Genomic DNA, 15,329 nt, shown 5'->3' on the forward strand with positions numbered 1-15,329 from the left:
AGTATTCTCACGCTACTTCTCAGCAGCTTTTCAAATCAATCATGCTCTCATCTGTTCTTTTTGGTTTCTCACACAAACGCATTTAGGTGAGGTTTGATTGATGGAAATGTTGCTGTTCATTTGTGTTACAGGAGGGCCTGGCAATGGATTTGAGGTAAAGCCACTACCTCAAATCAAATAATGTACTAGTGTACTATAAACATGGAATAGTAGGTGACAACCTTCGCTCTGTACGGTTTGCAACCAGATAGGGGACAGGAAGAGATCACATATTTAACAGAGTGAATAGCATGACGGTAAACAAGACCCAGCTTAGTTCCTCTGTACTTTGATTCTCGGCTTGGGCTCTTGTTAGGATTACTTTAAATGCTTCTAAACCAGGACTCGTTTCAGCTAAGGAAATTATATTGATTGTGGTGACCAGATGGAATTCAGCTGAGGAAGGGGCAGAAGTAATTTGTTGGGGAAGCTGAGACAGAGCTGGATCACAGCAAGGTGATGGAGCTGCTCAGTCTGCAAATGAAGCAACAAATTCCAAACACCAAATGATCAAATGAGTGTCCATTGCAAATAGTTGGCAAGGAACCCACAGCACCAACTATGCACCAGCTTTGCACCAAATATTTGCTGAGCAGCTTCAAATAATAAAAGAGTTCTAGGGGAAAGAAATATTGTCACCTCTTCTCAGGTAATATAGGAATAGAAAACAGGGCTGAACTTGCCATCAGTCAAAGTCCATGAGTAATTGTGTGTCTCCATAGGCCTCATAGGTGCCAAGTGGAGACTAAACAGCATAAGGACATTAACAATTCTATTACAGTGCCATTGGTCTGTAAACACATACACTGGCAAGAGGAACGTGTATTGCAGATTAGCAAATTTTGAGCTGGATCTTCCACCCCTCAAAGTGAATGGCAGTGTTCCCGTGGACTTCTGTGGTGCAGATCAGGTATTTGTGCACAAGCCAGCAGCTAAACAAATGATACAATAGAAGCACACTGCATTACAAAAGCAGCCAGTGGAAGAAAAATAGCAGGGGTAATGCACTTGCTTGGATTTCTCACTGCAGACTTGTGCTTCTTTCCTGCTGGTCACAGATGCTCCCATCCTCCCCCTGCCTTAAGACTGATTCTGCAGTTATTAAACCAGAACTCACTAAGGCCAGTAGAACAGGAGCTCGTTCAGCTTTAGTTTTGTGTTTGAAATTAGGCTTTTGGTTTTGAGTGTTATGGCACTCCGTAGGGCTGGAGGTGTTATGTCTGGTTTGTCTTCAGTGTGAATATGGTTTTTGCAGTCTGTACTTGCCATACAGCTAAAATAGATGCTTTCTGCAATTACCACGGAGATGTGCCATTAGATTTCTCTGTTACAGGAGGTTTCCTCTTCTAGACAGGTGGATGTGTAAAAGCAACTTCCATTTCCTGTCCCCTCAACAGATGACTAAAGACAATGACGGATGCTTGCCTAGTGCCTTCCCCATGAAGGAACTTAGAGCACATCAGAACTGTATAAAAATCTCTGTGCAAGACTGTATGACGAGGAGAAGAGATTAACTTCCTAGGGTGAATTTAGCCAGTCCTCAATGTCTTTTCCCTGGGAACTCTCTCCCAGTCCCCCAAAACTGTAACCCCACTCTCTAAATCCCAAGAAACAGTGAGCAAAAGAAGCTTCCTTTGGAGGGCAATGAGTTCCAAGTCCAGGCAGGGCTGAAGGCCTCTTAAAAGGCTGTGACATTTGCCTTATGCCTTTCAACATGGTGGGGGTGATCCTATCACCCACAACATTTCATCTCCGTTTGGCAGAGTTCCTAGAAGACCCAAGGAGCAATGTCCATTTTGAAGAGTGATTTCTGTAGCTGTAGCTGAGCATTCACCTTGTATTCTCTCTCCCCTCCTCTCCAGAGATGAAGATGTACTCACTTGCTGTCACCCCAAATGGACACCTGGAGGGCAGGGGAAGCATGCCACCTCCTATAATCATGCGCACTGCTGCCACACCGATGCCCACACCGAAGTGTTCCCCACACATGGATTCAGTGCACACTTTTGTGGACTCGAGGAGAGGGAGTAACGCTTCACTAGACCCCTTGAGCTACGATCAGAAGTCTTTGGTAGGTTCCTATTGCTGACAACTCTCTCTCAAGAGCTTGCAAGCGGCACAGATGATATATGTGTGTGTGTGCACGTGTGTGCGTGCACATGTGTTGCTGGAAAATAAAAAGGAGGGTGATAGAGGTGAGAAGTATGTGGAAAAGCAGGAGGAGAACAGAGACAAAAGAGAGAAATGAATGGGTGTGCTATGCTGGGGCAGGACAGTGACAACATCACAGTCAAGGACAGCGAGTATATGAAGAGGGCAGACAGGGATGTACTGGGATTCAGTGTTTTCCTGCCTAGTATCTGACTGGAAGTCCATGCCAAGCCACCTCACTGGAGAGACGCAACCTGAGACAAGTCGTAAGTTCACGCGGTTATTCCAGCAAACCCCTCTGACGAGGAGCAGGCATCTTTTGCCAACCACACTGGCCATTTTGTGGTCTTGGAGAAGCTGTCAAGTGTTCCTGTGACGATGAGGCCTGTTTCCCCCTCACAGTGTTTTAGGGTTGCATCTCGAATCTACCTTGTGTCAAGGGAAATGAAGTATTTGTCCTTACCAGCACAGCAGCTGAGCTCCAGTTACAGTACAGCAGCCCCATTGAAGGGGAAACAGAGGAAACAAGGTATGAGCTGACCGATTGCCACCAGGCACAGCTCATGGAGCAGAGATGTGGCTGGAGCTGACTGCTTTGGCAACTGATCGCATTTTGCCTGCAATAGGGGAGCAGGAGGGCAGCTCTGTGAAAACAGAGGGAGCAGAGTTAATAGACAAAGTGGATTTCTGCTGCTGCTTATCTATCCCATTCCTCTGCTCTGTAACTGCAATATCATGTTCAAATCAAGGCAGCGGACCGTGAAGGCACTTCACGCAGAGACAGAGCCACTATCCCCTTTGGTAAGCTGCTTAGTCAAGGTAATGCTTTTGAAAAGAAAATAGAGATGACTGTTGTTTGCCTTGGGGTTTCATGGGATTGTGAGTTGCTGGAGAGGGTTGTTCATCGTTTCAGTCCTTTCTCTGAGAGCACATCAGTGCCACCAGCCAAAGGAAGATGAAGCAGTCAGAGGAGAGCTGGCCAACACTGAGAAGGAGGAGGAAGGCAGCTTGCCTCGTTTTGTGCTGGGAGGAAGCCATGGAGGAAAAAGGAGTTTTCCTTCTAGCTTTTCTGCTTTGACCTTAAGTGCTCTCATCCTGGCAAATACCTACCAGCCAAAGTGCACTGACACACTGATCAGTGCCAGAAATTTGCTGTAAGAGGAACATTCATTCCACCTCCTTATGCAGCAAATTGAAGAGAAAGTAATGCAAATAGGGGCACAATTTCCAACAGGCACTTGGGTAACTCAGGTGCCAGAGCCCCTTTGGAAGCCAGGGAAGTTGTGTGCTGAAACCGCTTGAACAGGAAAGAAAATGCCACTTCAGCAATAGCGTCTTTGGGTTCAGTTTTTATGCACGGTTAATGTTGCCAGGACAGTAGGAAGTCATGCAGCACAGAGGATTGGTAGCTGTGCTACAGGTGTAGTTCAAAGAGTACCTTCAGTGGGTGCTTGGCTCCCATCTCGAGGCATTGGCATGATGAAATCGGAGCAGTGAGGAAAGCTGGAAGGGCAAGACATGACTTGCAACAAGAAGGGTCTTCCAGTCTGGGCAAAATGCCATTTCCTTTGGCTTCCCCCTGCAAACAAACCCTCAAATGTCTTTCTCCTCTCTCAGTCCAGCCTCCGCAGTTCCCCTTGCGCCAACTGGGGCACCAGCAGCAACTGGGGAAGCCGACGCTCAAGCTGGAATAGCCTGGGCAGAGCCCCGAGCCTCAAGAAGAAGAACCAGTCAGGAGAAAGAGAGTCTTTGCTCTCTGGGGAGGGGAAAGGCAGCACAGACGATGACTCCGATGATGCCAAGTCCAGCACGGTCAGCAGGCCCTCGTTGCACCGCCGGGCAGAGTCCCTGGACTACCGCAGCTCCCTGGACCTACCAGAGCTGCTCCAGTTGCCCACCATGCGCCACTCACTCAGTATCAGCCCCATGGCTGTTCTGCCTGCCGAATACCAAGACTGCAACGGCAAGATGGTTCACGTCCCCAGCGAGTTCTTCCTGCGTGTCGACAGCCACAAGGAGGATGCCATGGACTATGAGGATGACATGGAGGATGTGAGTTGAGGGGAAAATTGGGCGCTCATGCATTAAGTGGCTTTTCCACTCTAAGAAGGCTGATTAAAAACCAGGTTTTGAAATGTGTTACTGCCTAATGGCTGGTGTAGACAAAATGAATCCAGATCTGAGGGATGGGCATCCACTTCCCAAAAAGTTGGGGTTTTTTTTAGCTAATGGGTTGGGCTGTTACCTTGCAGTGGTCTCTAACAAGGTAAAACTTCAAGGGGTTGTGCGTGCATTTGCCTAGTTTTTGGACTGGTTGAGATTGTCCCCCTGGCCCAAGATGCCTCCAAAAATGAGCTGTAGATGCAACAGCTAGCTAATGTCTTTGCTCACAAGAGCTGTCTGGCATCTCGAAGGCTTGAAAGCCTAGAAAGAGTGTTCTCTATTTAACTTTTTGGTTGTTTGAGGCCTTTTTGGTTTTGAACAACTTTGGATCTCAAAATGATACCTGCCTAGAAAGTCTTGCTTTGTTATGTTCATATCTCACTGTATAGCAGCCCCTTTCTTCCACCCCTTTCCTCCCTCTTCTGTTGGACAAACGTGACAATGCCTGCCACATCTGTCCCAAAAGCCGTGACTCCTTACAGGCGCTATGAAATGCCATGTACTGCCCCCTTTCACAAAAGTACTGTGAAAGTTGGAGAGGCAGGAAAATAAAAGAGGAAGAAAAGGTGTTTCTTCTTTTCTACCCAGAGTTACTGCTACCGAATTCGTAAAGTCCTGGAGCCCTACAAACCACAGTGGTGCAAGAGTCATGAAGACTGGTCCCTCTACTTGTTTTCCCCACAGAATCGGTAAGAAATCCCAGTGAAATGCCAGCCCACCAGGTTTTTGTAGTAATGGAATACTACATTTCTAGCTAGCCTTCCCTTGAGAAAAATCCCTCTCTAGTGCAGAAGCACTGAGAGTTTTAGAAATCCAATTCCTGATTTTTAGGTAACCTTTTCTGTTACATGTGGGCAGAATTGTTGTATGGCTCACTCCACGCCTGTCTAGGAAGAAGGGTGGTTTAACCAGCATTAGTAATAGCTGTTATTACATTTTGTTTACTGCATTGATAATAATGGCTGAAGCTTGTGGAGAGACTAGCTCACCATCTGGGCTGATGCTGGTGGCACAGCTGCTGAAGACTTTTGAGGACGTACCATTTGGGTGGGAATCTCTTGCTGACCCAAACATCTGAAGGATATTTTTCTCCCCACCATTTCTTCAGGTTCCGAGTGATGTGCCAGAAGGTCATTGCCCACAAAATGTTTGATCATGTGGTGCTGGTCTTCATATTTCTCAACTGCATCACTATAGCACTGGAGCGACCAGACATAGACCCACACAGCACGGTGAGTACCTGAGTCCTTTTCTTCCTTGATGCAGCATCCAGATCTTAGTCTTGTCAGGGCGAGACCCTGCGAGATGAAAGATGTTTGTTTTATAACGTCTTTAAATAACTTGCCTCTTTTTGTTGTCCTGTGTTTTACAGGAAAGGATATTCCTAAGTGTTTCTAATTACATCTTCACTGCAATCTTTGTGGCTGAAATGATGGTTAAGGTAATTACATCTTCATCCCATGGCCCATAGTGAGGCCTAGCAAAGACTAGAACATGACATAGTTATGATCTGGGTGAAGACTGAAATGTCTCTCTTCTCCTGGCTGTAGGTGGTAGCTCTTGGCTTTTTCTCTGGGGAGAACACCTATCTGCAGAGCAGCTGGAATGTCCTGGATGGAGTCCTGGTCTTTGTATCTATCATTGACATTATTGTCTCCATGGCATCGGCAGGCGGAGCTAAGATCCTGGGTGTCCTGCGCGTTTTGAGACTTCTGCGGACCTTGAGACCTCTCCGGTATGTTCACCGATAGGATGGCTGAGTTCGCTTTGTGTTGATAGATCAAAGAGTTTGAAAAAATGCACATGATCCGTCAAGGTCTTGCTTAATAACACAAAAAGCTGAAACACAGTGTGGGTAAAATCATCTTTGGGGAGCTCTTATCTAGTGAAACTGTTTGAAAACAGTGAAATTAGTTATAATATAATTCATCTTCGCCAGCATGGAAAAGAGCGGAAGGAGTTTGGAGTGAGAGGTGTTATCGTACTCAGGCAGTTAGTGCAGTGAATGCCTCCTCCACGCTGCATTTTTATCACCGTTTTACAAATCAGTCTGGCTCCTTGTTAAACTGCACAACCTCACAGTCATTCCCAAGCAAACAGGTCGCGTTGGCTGGGAGAGAATTTGCAATTGAACGGGTGCTGACAATAATTTGATAAGCTCCAGCATCTATACCTGCTCTCCCGTGCCTGCCTATCTAACATTACTGCAGAACAACTTAGCTCTCAGCTAGGAAGAGGAAGGGGAGACGCTTTCAGTATTTGAGAAAAGGAATAAAGAGAATTTCTATTTTGTTTACGATTAAGCAATAACAAAGAGTGTTAATGCTTGGGGGATTTTTATCAGCTCACGGCTCCTGTTCCATTTCCCATCCTGCTTGGCAAGAAACACAAGCCTTTTTTCATGAAATTTCAGGGGAAATAACATAGGCCCCTCCTGAGACCTGTAGGCTTTCTGATGAAAAGCTGCTTGCTTAAGAGAGTAATAGGAAGAGGCAATCTTGTTTAGGCCCATGACCACAAGAACAACAGCTATTTGCTGCTCTGTATTTCCTTGGAGACAAGTAACTTCGTGAGTGTTGCTGTCTCCTCTCTTGCTCCTGTGGTCTGTTCTGCTGGTGGCATTGGGGTCCCCTTGCAGTGCTGGCTCACCGGGAGCTGCTCTGGGTCACCCTGGACAAGCCTTGGCCTGGCCGTGCCTCGGGGCACCTGTCTAACACGCAGAACTAGGAACAGAAATCAGGGCGCAGGCAATTCATAAGTAAACGTAAGGGGGAAAAGGGGAATTGGTCCTGGAGAATAACTAGGCCAGATCCTATTAATAGAGAGGAATTCATCACCTCTCACGACCGCTTCACTTGTCACAGCCTCTTCTGGGATTACTCCAGGGACCATTCCTAACACTTTGTAGGTGCAGGTCAGACTGCCACGTTATTTGCTGCCAAAAAAGACCCTATTGAAATGCTTTGTCCCTGCAGCATACAACTTTCCTCTTTTCTCTGTGTTTGGCAGGCATGAAGGCATCATTAGCCGTGCAAGCTCAAGCTACCTGCAAGGACTCATACCCTCTCCTCTGTACAGGCCCCTCCTAAAAAAATGCTTTGATGTTCTTCAGTCAAAACACCCACCTTCCCAGAAAAGCTTGCTTGGGCTAGTTTCACTTATGTGTGCAAACACGTTTTTCACACGCCCATGGGAGAGCCATTCTCCAGGCACTCATACAGGAAAGGAAAACACTTGTTCTCCATAATACCCGAGAGCTGCTTCAGGCCGTGCTCAGAGCATGCCCGGCCTCTCATGGCCTCACAGCAAGCGAGCAAGCTGCTGTTTAATGGGATGACCCTTTGGCTGTGGAGCTGTTGATCACAAGTTCCTGTTAGCTAAGAGTCAGTTCAGGAACTAATTAGGAAACAAATTGAAATTACTTTGTTTGAAAAGTTGTCATGGGGCCCAGGCCAGTAGGGCAAGAGAGGACGAGACATGCTCTCTAGTAGCACTGTGAAGCTGTTTACACGTCATGTTAGGAAGCAGGCTCCTGCCTGCTTGGATCAGAGGGACCTCAGAGGGGATCAGCTCTCTGGACTGAGGTACAAATAGCCCTGTAGTGGGAGCCCCTGTGATATTCTGCCCATAGAGAGTATTCCCTCCTCACCACTGTCACTAGTAAGCAATTGCCCAACACCCTGCTGACAGGGTTTTTTACACTTTTTTAATTCTATCTAATGTGACCGTGAATGCTCTGGTTGTCCAAATAAGTCACTAATCATCTCTGAATGCTGCCTGCAGGTAGAGGAGGGTTGTGTTAGCTTTACTGCAGCCCAAGCAGAGGATGAAAAGCAACCATATAATAACAGGGCATGCATAAAAATTAAAAGCTTTATTGTTTTGCCATTTTTTCCAGAGTCATCAGCAGAGCCCCAGGTCTGAAGCTGGTGGTAGAAACCTTGATCTCCTCCTTGAGGCCTATTGGGAATATTGTTCTCATCTGCTGTGCTTTCTTCATTATCTTTGGGATTTTAGGGGTCCAGGTAGAGTATCTCCCTCACCACGGCCACCTGTAAGTGACTGCTGCAAAAGAGAAGCTGTTTTTCTCACCACCTGGGGTTAAGGTGGAAGTAATGAGCTTAAATCTCTCCAAAGGAAGATTTCAGTTAGGTGTTAGGAAAGAAGAGCCAGGCCCTAGAAGAAATGCTCCGGGGTAGGGTTGGCATCTGCTCATTGGAAGGTTCTCAGGATTAGAAGAGCAGACCTCCCTGATGAGCAACACAGCACCAGCTAAGCCTGCCTGAGGGTAGAGGAAGGAAAGGACAAATTCCCAAGATCCCTCTCTGCTCTGTGTGCTAGGATGTATATAATATCTCTTCCTCAGAGGGGAGATTGTCATCCTCCCAACAAGACAGGGCAGGCCTGCAGGATCACCTTCCTTCTGTGTCTGAGACAATGCACCACAAGGTCTCAGGGCCTGAAGTTTCACCAGAGGTGTTTTCCTGCCATGTGTGTTATGAAAGGTATCTGAGCTGGAAGGAAAGGAAAGGAATTTGAGCTTGGCAAACAGCTCTACTAGGGGAAAGAAAGATAAATCAGGGGACAGACTTTTCAAAGCTGCTTCTTTTTTGTTTTGTTTTGGTTTTTTTGCTTCTCAAATACAGCTTTTTAAAGGCAAGTTCTACTACTGTGATGGTCCTGATGTAAAAAACATAACTACGAAGACGGACTGCACTAACGCACGCTACAAATGGGTTCGGCGGAAGTACAATTTTGACAATTTGGGACAGGTAAAGTCCTCATTGCAGGGATTTTCTGTACCAGTTTTTAATGGATGAGCACTTAAAATGTATTCCTTGAGGAGGGTGTGGAACCTCCATCATAGGAAGTTTCCAAGAGCAACGTAGGCATTCATCTATCAGAAGCAACCCTAAGTGGGTAAAAATGGATCGGGTCACCTCTTGATCTCTTGCAGCCAGACTTCCTAGGGTTATACAATTCCTTGTTTATAGGAGAGTGATGTCTTAAAGCCACTGCTTCTGCATGCAGTGCCTCATGTATGGACCTCAACTATCACTTTTAGTCTCTTGACTTCTAGCTGTTACGTTTGCAAATAAAAAAATAAGGTGCTTTATACTGGCTGAAAAGCAAGACAGCCCATAGTAGGAGCTGGGATGTATTATTGCTTTTTAAAACCCCATGACGTGGGGCCAGCCTGACATATTGATTTTTAATCATGCTTTGCTGACCAGAAAGCCTGATGTGTCTGAGCAAAAGTCAGCCTATATGTGAGGGAAAAGGAGCATTAACGACCATAGTTTGCTCACTTTTAAGCCAGATATGGAAATAGGTAAAAGCAAGCCACAATATCTTGCATTTCTCCATCATCTCCAGGCCAGATGATGTGTTATGAGCTGTGGATTGGTTTTGCTGAGCATTGTCTGTTGTTAGTTTCTTTTCTGGGGACTAAAATGCAAGACCAATCTTTTCTGTTTGTTTGTTTTCTTATAGGCCCTCATGTCCTTGTTTGTCCTCTCCTCCAAAGATGGCTGGGTGAACATCATGTACGATGGTTTGGATGCCGTGGGTATTGACCAACAGGTAAATGCACTGCAGAGTCCAGATGTGTTGCTCTCAGAAAGAAGTCTCATGCCTGGGTGACTCTGGCATTTTTGAAGTCCCAGGAAGGAGCAGAGCTATAGGACCTTCTTGAGGTCCTGACTGCCCATTGGGCTGCCAAGGTTTTCCATTCTTCACTGAGTAGCTTTTACAGTGGCTGCGCCCCACGTAGTACGCAAACAAGCACTGATGGCGTTTTTAATTAGAATGACGGTACTTGAGGAGGGCCACATGTGCCATTGCACTGCGGCTTCACGGCAGGCATGATGAATAAGAGCAAACTCGCACGAACAACCAGGAATGTTGTGAAAGAAACATTGTTAAATTTGTGTGTTATGTGGCATTTGCGAAGGAAAGTTAAGAGTCTTAGATGAGTAGTACCCTATCATAGCTACAGTAACACTTTGTACTTAATTTTCCCCTGCTTCTGACAATGTCATAACAACTGAGAAACATTCACCATGAGCCCACATCTCTAAAAAAAATAAGCTGGAGCCTATCTTTAACTAAAATGATCTCACAGGTGGGATGATGCACATCCACTGAGATTAATCTTAAGCTGTATGAAATAAATGCCAAAATAATTAAATCCTGTAAGCCAACTTACGGAGGCTAGGATGGGTTTTACAACGAAAGTAAAATTCTAGTCTGTGGGAAAGTGAGTGAGAGGAAACTGTTTCAGGAAAAATCTCCTAACTCCTCCCAGCCCTCTCCTCCTCCACACACAAGTGTACTGTGCTGTCTTGTTGCTACAGAGTGCCCAATATCCTGACTTATACACATCTGTCTATGCTGCTTCTCTTCTCTCTTGTTTTTTAATTCCCTACCTCACCAGCCCATCCAGAACCATAACCCTTGGATGCTTCTCTACTTCATCTCCTTCCTGCTCATCGTCAGCTTCTTCGTGCTCAACATGTTTGTGGGGGTGGTGGTGGAGAACTTTCACAAGTGCCGACAGCACCAGGAGGCGGAGGAGGCCCGGCGTCGGGAGGAGAAGCGGCTGAGACGCTTGGAGAAAAAGCGCAGGAGTAAGGAGATATACCTGTCTGGTCGGTAGACTGCGTTACAAACCAAAATCTTTCTGAGCCCTGCCTGCTCCCAAAGCAAGACTTTCGTTTTTCTTTGGTTTTGTTTCCATGGGATTCAAGAGGCTGTTTTGCTTCGTTACCTCTTTGGCGGTACCTTAAGTCTTGGGTTGCCAACACCCTGGCATTGTCCTCTACAAGCCTGATGTAAAGCATTACCTGTTTACTTGGCTGGGGAGAAAATCCTCCTCCAAGCAGAGTCCTCTATCGTGCTCTGCAAGGCAAAGGTGTCCCAAGCACCGAGCAGGAGTTTGCGGTGTGACTGAGGGATGCAGCGAGTAAACAGCTGCAATGCTTACTGTGTGCGTGAAGGCCGGTCCTGAGGGTAGCCCTGTGGCTTAATGTGCCGCTTGCATCTGATGATGGTGGTGGTTTGATTTATTAATTCTTTTCTCAGACAAAATAATTGTGATGCTTTTTAGAGTCGTAGCGCATGGCCCCGCATGCCACAAACATGCTGCATGAGGGCATGAACAAACCGACAGCCCTGGGGAGAGGAATGGAGCCCCAAGATGGGGCTGTCCAGAAAATTCTTCTCTGGAAGATGTCCATTACAAGAGATGCTTGCCCCATCGCAGGCTGGGGGAGCCCTTCACTGCTGAGCAATGTGCTGGGACTCGGTTTGTCCTTGCAAACAGTCTACACGGAAATACTGGCCAGATGCAGGGCCATTAGGGTGCAACAGAAGGCCTTTAGCTGAAATCTGCTGCTTAGTGGATCTAGCAGGAACCATCAAACCAGACCAGAAAAACACCTGAGTTTGTGTTCCTTTCCTCACCCAAACCTTCCCAGGGGTTCTCGTGTATTAGTTCTCACCTCCACCGCTCCTTGGCAGGCTCCACCAGGGACAAGCTGCCTATAGCATCTGGTGGGTATTCCCAGGGAAACTGCCAGGAAACCAGCCACACCGACTTCCCAGCCAGTTTTAGTGAACAGGGATAGCCTGCATTAGATACTGGCAAGCATTTTTTAGAAGTAAGTGAAGGAACATGGCTTGGCCACTGTGATCAAAGATGAGCTTAGTCAGGGATAAGGCCTGGGTGCTTCTGGTCCTGCTTGCCACAGCAGCCCTGTGGCTCTTTGCCTAGCGCTGTGCTGCCCTGTGTAATCTCCTGTAAGGACCTAATATCTCATTGTGACAAATGGCTAGTTGTCTCCCAAACATCGAGCCACAGGTATCCATTTTCAGCTGGGAAAACTGCAATTAGATCTAATAGTCTTTTGTCTGGCTCTAAGGACATAGCAGTCAGAGGCTTTGCTAGTAGAAACCCCAGCCGATTTCCTCCACCCATCCATGCTTGAGTCGGAAGGGAGGCAGCTGTATCTCTCGCAGCTCCTCTCCTGCTCTTGCGGTCCTCTTTGTTAGAGCCATGGGAGACCTCAACACTAAATGTCTGCACCATGGTCTCCACAAGGCCTTAATGACAGACTGACCTGACACCACAGCGAAGGCCAAGCCCATTTCATTTTAGCTAGTTGTGAGTTAAGTTGTGGGTTAAAATGAAATTTAGATCCAACTAGCCAGCCTCAAACAGACGTTGAATCTTTTCAGAGATTTAGAAGAGTTCAAATGCAATTTCATTTCCCTTTTCCCATTTTGGTTTTTGAGTTTGAGGTTCCCGCTAGGATTACAAGTGGAAATCCTGAAAGCAGTATTTCCAGCACAGAAAGAGAAATGAGTTTCAGGCTCTCAGGAGTCCTCCTACTTGTGCAGTATTTCTACCCCAATGTGCTGACCCAAGAAGACATTCAGATAAACTCAAAGTTTATATGAAAAAAAAAAAAAAGCTTATTTACAAAGAACATTAAGCATCCTTAGAGAAAATAGACTGGGGCACAGGTAAGGAGGGATAGCTTAACCACAGACAGTTGCTGTTCCTGATTAGTAAGTAAATCTTATTACAGCCTGTCTGTGGCTCGCTGCTTAGACACCAAAAAGAGCCAGTCCCTGTCAAAGTGATGGACACTGTTCCATTGCCCCTCTTTATCCAGCTATCTCGAAGGATAGAGTCAAGGAGATATTTCAGACCGCAGACCCAGGCATTGCACAGATGTGGGTTGTAACATTTCACTGAGAGCGCGCAGGGAGGAGGACAGCTTTCTGGAAGGCGATCAAGTCCAATATAGCAACTGAGAGGCTAAACGTTTGGCCATATGCTGGGCTTTCAGGAGGTTAGCTCAGATCATCTAGCTCTGAGGTCTCCTACCTGCCTCTGTTCAGCATGGACAGCTTGGCATCCAAATTTGAGTTGTTAACAAGGTGAAATCAAGTATCTGATACACATTTTGGAAGACTACTATTTAAATTTTAATGGATTTTTTATTTATTTATTTAAATGGGAGGAGTTTTCACCTCCTGGCTAATTTAGAAGATGATGGATTTGGTGAAAAAATGTGGCAGACTCAGAAAGATGTGAGATGTGGTTGGTGCCGTGCGTGGCAGAGTCTCTGTGGGGGAGTGTCTGTGTGCACGTGCAGGCATGGGATGCTGCACGGTGACGGCGGGCTGGCCAGCTTTCCACATGCCCCAGCGCTGTGTGTCTTGCCCATACAGAGGAGCGGGTCAGAGGCCAGTCTCCACAGGGCAGGATGGGCACGGGAGACCAGTGATTCTGTGGAGGAGCAAGGAGCCTACGTTGGGAAGCCTAGCAGAGAGCCCTGCTTTTACTTCAGTTGCTGTTTCTACTATTTGGCCTGAAGAATCTGTAAGGGGAGGAAGAATTAGGGCTGTTAACAAGACTAAAATCCAGCAGAGCCAAGAGATGTACTATCTGAGCAACACCCGTCCATCTGGACTTGCCCTGTCTGCCTGGCATCTTGTCTTTGTGTCCTGTCTCCTGTCTGTAATGTCCTCTGTGTGTAGCAACCCTGTGTTTCTGTGTATTAAGGTCTTTGGGCATCTGTAGGTACCTACACACACAGAAACGCACCATTGAGCCATAGTAGGCTTGCGCTCAGGCCTGGAAATGGGTTAAGCCTCAGCTTCTCAGTGCCTGGATGGTCCCATCCGAGCAGGCCCTGGGTACGAACCCCAGGCTCTGCAGGCTGGGTCCAGGATTTGGACCCTGTGTGCCGAGCTATGAGCCTGGCAGAGGGATTGCTCCGGGAGGACACAGCCCTGCAGCAGGACACAGCTCCTTCCTCAGACCCCGTGCAGGTGGGATGGGGAATCATCACGTGTCGGTTTTGGGGGTACTTCTCAGGCCTTTCAGGAGCCTGGCAGGAAGGTCCCTCTCAGCCCACATCTGTGCTGTCAGACACCACCTCAGGCTTTCCAAAAAGTTTCTTGTTTCCCATCTGAGGGCCACTTTCATGAAGGGATTGGGACAGGGTGACACCCCACAGCCCTTGTCAGCGTGCCTTGACTCTCTCTGCTCCTGTGACAAGCATCACTCGAAGCACCAGCAACGGAACTCATGGACCCAACATGTCAGCAAGGCACTGCTGCCGTGACAGCAGCAGCGGCCGCAGGGCCCAGCCTTCACGACTGGGCTGCAATAAACTCAGCTGAGGCCAGAACCAGCACTGAAGGAAGGCACTGGGTTCGCCATTTAACTCTGCTCACATGAGAAAAGAGGGCAGGGGGTTGAGTACGCTGTAGAAATGCATTTGATGTGGTTTTAAAGGCAGAACTGCACAGCGTACTTTTTCACGTGAAGGTAAAAATTCAAGATAAACTAGAATATTTTTGTGACGCGGTCACTACCTCCATCCACTATATCTACTATGTAAATAAGTGTAGCGTAATTTAATAATCCTGCAGCTCTTAACCTTTTAATGAGGTTCTCAGAAGACACAGACTGAAACCAGCCTCCCTAGATTAAAGTTTTTGATTAAAACCACATGGATCAGCTTGATCTCCTCTGCATTCAGGATACGGGGCCAAATCCAACCCGCCTGTATCTGCTGTGAAGCCAGCAGCCGCTGGCCCGCTGAGCAGAGCACGGTCAGGTCAAACGCAGGCAGTACCCTGGGCTTCAAAGGCTGCAAGCGGGCTCTGGATGACACTGTGTGCCAAAAGCAGTGCAGGCAATGCTGGAAAAGCTGGAAATGCCTGATACAGCCCAGGGGAGGCCCTAGGTGGGGAGCAGAGAGCGCCTTTCAGTAGTGTCACCAAGTCACTGGTCCCTTGGAAGACCCCAGAAACTGAGAACTGAGAAAAGGCAAATGCTTTTTCCTGATTTCCACTCTCTACGAGAGGAGCGTGGCCATAGCTGTGTTTCTCTGAGGCATTTCCCAACACAGAGCTGGGTGTCTGGGCATTGTAGAAGGAAAGGCCAGTTTTGTTTT

At 47.2% G+C, this 15,329-nt stretch overlaps 1 protein-coding gene across 4 annotated transcripts in view; it reads left to right on the forward strand.

Annotated features, from left to right (window-relative positions):
• CACNA1H (calcium voltage-gated channel subunit alpha1 H) overlaps positions 1–15,329 on the forward strand; it is a 262,906-nt gene that overhangs the window by 214,975 nt on the left and 32,602 nt on the right. For all 4 annotated transcript variants that reach the window (XR_012777680.1, XM_075515653.1, XM_075515654.1 and 1 more), the window contains 10 exons: positions 1,902–2,110; positions 3,808–4,242; positions 4,942–5,042; positions 5,462–5,585; positions 5,726–5,794; positions 5,904–6,088; positions 8,252–8,378; positions 9,000–9,125; positions 9,847–9,936; positions 10,790–10,982. Coding sequence is in view for 3 of the 4 variants with exons in the window: in XM_075515653.1 (XP_075371768.1) it covers positions 1,902–2,110; positions 3,808–4,242; positions 4,942–5,042; positions 5,462–5,585; positions 5,726–5,794; positions 5,904–6,088; positions 8,252–8,378; positions 9,000–9,125; positions 9,847–9,936; positions 10,790–10,982 (1,659 nt within the window). In the remaining variant the exon portion in view is untranslated. The remainder of the gene's footprint in view (positions 1–1,901; positions 2,111–3,807; positions 4,243–4,941; positions 5,043–5,461; positions 5,586–5,725; positions 5,795–5,903; positions 6,089–8,251; positions 8,379–8,999; positions 9,126–9,846; positions 9,937–10,789; positions 10,983–15,329) is intronic.

Source organism: Mycteria americana, chromosome 12 (genome assembly GCF_035582795.1).
Source record: "Mycteria americana isolate JAX WOST 10 ecotype Jacksonville Zoo and Gardens chromosome 12, USCA_MyAme_1.0, whole genome shotgun sequence".
Lineage (NCBI taxonomy): Eukaryota > Metazoa > Chordata > Aves > Ciconiiformes > Ciconiidae > Mycteria > Mycteria americana.